The sequence below is a fragment of the Lactuca sativa genome, chromosome 5 (genome assembly GCF_002870075.4).
Source record: "Lactuca sativa cultivar Salinas chromosome 5, Lsat_Salinas_v11, whole genome shotgun sequence".
Classification (NCBI taxonomy): Eukaryota; Viridiplantae; Streptophyta; class Magnoliopsida; order Asterales; family Asteraceae; genus Lactuca; species Lactuca sativa.
In genome coordinates this window covers 325,658,379-325,662,848 of record NC_056627.2, presented here as the reverse complement: position 1 = coordinate 325,662,848, position 4,470 = coordinate 325,658,379, and the positions used below count along the sequence as shown (strand labels likewise).

The window sequence follows — 4,470 nt, the reverse complement described above, 5'->3', positions numbered from 1 at the left end:
GAAATCTTATCTTTCTCAACCCATTCAACCCACTTAATTAAAAAAAAAAACAAAATAATCAAGGTAAAATCTTAATTAGCAATAGAGTTACCGTCGGTACCACTCCCTCTTTGGCGGGTTGTTTAATTGGTTTCACGAACCCACTTCATCCTCTCTCTCTACTTTCTCTCTCTCATTTTCTCTTGTATCATATGTTTTAAGATTTGTACCTTAGTTGTTTAGTATTTTTTTTTTAATTGAGTGGGTTGATGGGTTGAAAAAGATAGGATTTTCGTGTATTGTGGGCTCGAAAAGATGAAGAAAAATCAAAGAAAAAAACTGATGTGGCAGTGGGTTCAGTGGATTCGGTGGGTTCAATGGGAACGACTCCCTCCTCCCTTAAAGTCCTCCCACTTATTTTTCTGGCAATGTGGGATAAAGTTAACAGTAACAATCACAAATTCACCATCATACTCCTCTTTCACATTCAAGACTTTCAATACTACCTAGTATTTATTTTATTTTTTAGTGTTTGCGCTATCTTTATAACAAACGGTTAAGAAAGTAAGATATAAATTAGTAGAAATAATATTGTTGTTTCATTTTATCTAGTGAAAGTATCCCCATTTTGTGGGGTTCAATATATAGGAAGTGACGATATATATTTAATAATTCAATATTTTTTTTAATTTTTTATAAATTCAAACTTCTCCAATATTTAAAATTTTATATTTAGTTTTTTTATTTTAAATAAACTCCTATAATATATAGTATCATATCTGGTATAAGTAAAATAGAACGTCTAACCTCAAAAGTGATGATAGATGATAACCATTTTACTTCATATCGAAAACAAACAATGTTCAAAATGATGCACAGTTTGTCATAATTCATTACACAGCTTTGCTAGGAATATAAAAAACTAAAAGAATATAAAATTAAAGTCAAAATCGAGTGTTGGGTTTGGTTGCTCTCACACAGTTGAAAATTTTTATTAAAATAAAATATAATAGATATGAGAGCAGTCAGCGTATATACTTGAAAATAATTAAATACTTAAACTAATAATAGATGGCATCAACTTCGCATAAACAAGTGTCAGGTCGAAACAAAACGCCAGAAGAAGAAAGGGGATGGATGCACTCCGAGAGTGAGGGTGAGTGTGGGAAAGCGAGGATACCACGTGCCATGCGAAACGTGGAGCGGAATCATGAATGGGAAGCCTACTTTGAGCGTGGGCATGGCACGAGCTCCACGGGAATCCTTTCGCTAATAGTGAACTCAAATATACTAATATTATTTCTGTCGATCGTAAACACATATATACAGAACTTGCGCACAAATAGCAATGTTTTGACTATTTTGTATTGTAATTGACCTTATCTCTTCTAAAACAAGAATCTAATACAGCTAGATTTTTTTGTAAAATAGCCTTAAAGCTACGAATATTATATGCAAATTAATGCTAATATTTTATGCTTATAAAAAACTTTAAAAAAAAATGAGCTAAAGGTTAGGATTAAATGAACAAATTGATTACTAACGAAGATTACACATATTGTTCGTTAATTACCCTAGCCTTGACCTTTTGATTTTGGGAAATATGGTTAGTACTACTTAACTGTTTCTATGCACTATACTCCTTAAATCGGAAAATTGAGATTACTTATTAGCTTATTGTATTTTTCTTTAAAATTAAGAAACTTAGAGCTTATTATGGTTTGCAAGAAGGTAAGAAGTAAATATTCAATTGCAAACACCCCATACATTTAGAGGTTAATTTGATTGGTTAAAAAAAAGTTAAAGAGTATTATTTTATGTATTATTCTAACTAGATTGGTTTTACCCAAAGAGTTATACCTTTTACAGTATCAATTAATATTAGATCTGTAATTTTTCCAATTGCAAACCTCTTTTGAAAAAAAGAAAGAAAGAAAGAAAGAATATACTTTCATTACACAGATTCTTCTTTTTTTAGAACAGCATTTGTTATTCATCTAACTTACACCGATTCTTCTAATAATATGTGGACAACTTTGATTCTTAGATGATGTCAAACTAGTTTTATAATGAAAAAAGAATTCACAGTACCATTGTATATATACGAAAATCCATCATCCTCTCCTTTTCATCAAACTTTCTGCACACAAGAAATATCCTTGAGATACAGAAGAAAGAAAGAAAGGAAAATGCTGGCAGTATCCCCTTCTTTGTTTTCACCAACCTATGGATGGCCATTGGAGGATCTCTTTGCCCAAAATCTTCAACATGATTTCCATGATATTTCTAGAGAAGTTGAAACAAATTCATATCATTCCCTTCTTGATATTCGTAGAGATGATCAAAACCAGTATGATTTTGCACCAGAAAATTCCATTTCTTCACAAGGAGGTGTAAATTGCAGTATTCGTGATCCTATGAAGGTCACCAAAAAGCTCAACCATAATGCAAATGAAAGAGATCGTCGTCAGAAGATTAATAACTTGTATGCATTTCTTCGTTCAGTGCTCCCCATGTCAAGTGATCAAAAGGTACTTAAACCACTTAGGTGTTTTTTTTTAAACATGGAAATGTTCAAAAGTCATAATTTTCTGCTTTTTTTCGTTTGAGTACAAATATATTAGTATGATGTTCCCAATATTTTTAAGTACTTCCTGTCATAATGGAAATACACTTGTCATGTGCAACAGAAAAAGGTGAGCATCCCTGGCACTGTATCATGTGCGCTGAAATACTTACCTAAACTACAAACGGAAGTGGAGGCATTGAGAAGAAAAAAAGACAAGCTTTTGTCTTGTTCCTCATCTACCAATCTTATTCGAGGAGATCATCTACAGATCAAAAACCAATGTCCTAAAGAAGCTACAATTCAAAAAATATGTTCAGTGGTTGTGTCTGTGTGTGTCCTTGATGAGAAAGAAGTTGTGATCCAGTTGATTTCTTCAAATGTTCATATGAATAAGAACACTGGGATTGCCTTCTTGTCTATGGTTTTGGAATACTTAGAGGAGGAAGAAGATGGGATTTTTATGCTAAATGCAACTACCTCCAAGTGTCTTGGAGAAGAAAGGTTCTTAAACACTCTTTACCTTCAGGTACATTCCCTTCTTCTATTTTACAAATTCACTTTAACGTGAGTGTACTATAGTAGTGAAGTTCGTAATTTAGTGCTAAGAGTGTACTACTTGGATGAGGCATACTGTATATATATATATATATATATATATATATATATATATATATATATATATATATATATATATATATATATATATATATATATATATATATATATATATATATATATACATATATATATATATATATATATATATATATATATATATATATATATATATATATATATATATATATATATATATATATATATATCATATTTGCAATTCTAGTATTGAATGGAAATGATAACAATCATCATATTGTGTTGAACAGGTGCAAAGCGATCTTCAAATAGAAGCTGAAAAGTTGAAGGAGAAGATCTGCTCTCTCTACCAACAATCACGTGAAGTTTTACTCTAACTATCATGTGTACGTTGCAAAAATATCTAACCAGAAATTCGAAGCCTGCAGTTATTTGTAACTTAATCTGTGGTCAAGAAGACACTAAGAGTGTAATGTTATTCATGTAGATACTAGTATCAATGAGGAATGATAGATAGCAAGAACTTTTGTTACTTGAATTGTTTTGTAAACAGCATGCAGAACGTCGGTGATCCATAAGCAAATATTATGGATAAGCGCGATCTGAATCATATATCTGCATAATGATTGAGACTTCAAAGTGGATTTCACTCTAATGGTTGAAACATGATTTTTTCAAAAGAAATTATTTTTTATCTTTAGACAGTATCATTTTTTAGAGAAATGAAGGACAAGAGTGGAATTGTGGAAACGTTTAGGGGATTTAATTGAGTTTTTTTGGATAAACAGAACAAACTCTCCTTAATTATGTTATTTTATATGGTTGTTTTCCAAAAATTAATATTGTACGTGCAAAAAATGCACATATGGCAGATTTCATTAGGGTTTTGGTTCTGTCTAAAGTGAGGACCGAGTAACTTGCCCTTTTCATATATATTATATATATTTACTATTTTTTCATTTATTATATATTATATATATTTATTATTTTTTCATTTATTTTTAATAATTTATTATTATTAAATAAGACGTGGAGCACACCCCATCGCACCCTATCCCCTTGATAATCTTCTTCGTCTCTCCTCCCTTATAGCATAAATACCCAAACTCCTTAGCCTCTTGGAATCCCAGATAATATCTGATCAATACTTAGCTATAATTTAACTCACAGCACCACTTTAGTGGCAACTCAATCATACTATGACTGGAATTTTTAGTGAAAAATAAACAAAAGCAGTTTGAACGACTCCATGTTGATGCTATATATAGGTTGTCCCGACAACATGTTGAATGTCTTGCTGACATTTTTCTTCGCTTGAGGTTCTTTTT

The 4,470-nt window shown here is 30.9% G+C and overlaps 1 protein-coding gene across 1 annotated transcript; it reads left to right on the top strand.

The window, feature by feature from the left end:
- The first annotated feature begins 1,699 nt into the window (after nt 1–1,699).
- Nucleotides 1,700–4,020, top strand: LOC111878349 (transcription factor ORG2). The gene is made up of 3 exons (XM_023874857.3): nt 1,700–2,510; nt 2,670–3,074; nt 3,433–4,020. Exons 1-3 carry the CDS (start codon nt 2,049–2,051, stop codon nt 3,517–3,519), a joined length of 954 nt encoding a protein of 317 aa, XP_023730625.1. The 5' UTR covers nt 1,700–2,048; the 3' UTR covers nt 3,520–4,020.
- Nucleotides 4,021–4,470: the final 450 nt, after the last annotated feature.

Excerpts from the sequence above, each read along its gene's own strand:
- LOC111878349 (XM_023874857.3), top strand. The coding sequence starts at position 2,049 with ATGAAAAAAGAATTCACAGTACCATTGTATATATACGAAAATCCATCA. Across the intron at positions 2,511-2,669 it reads CCATGTCAAGTGATCAAAAG|AAAAAGGTGAGCATCCCTGG; the intron begins GTACTTAAACCA and ends CATGTGCAACAG. Across the intron at positions 3,075-3,432 it reads TAAACACTCTTTACCTTCAG|GTGCAAAGCGATCTTCAAAT; the intron begins GTACATTCCCTT and ends TGTGTTGAACAG.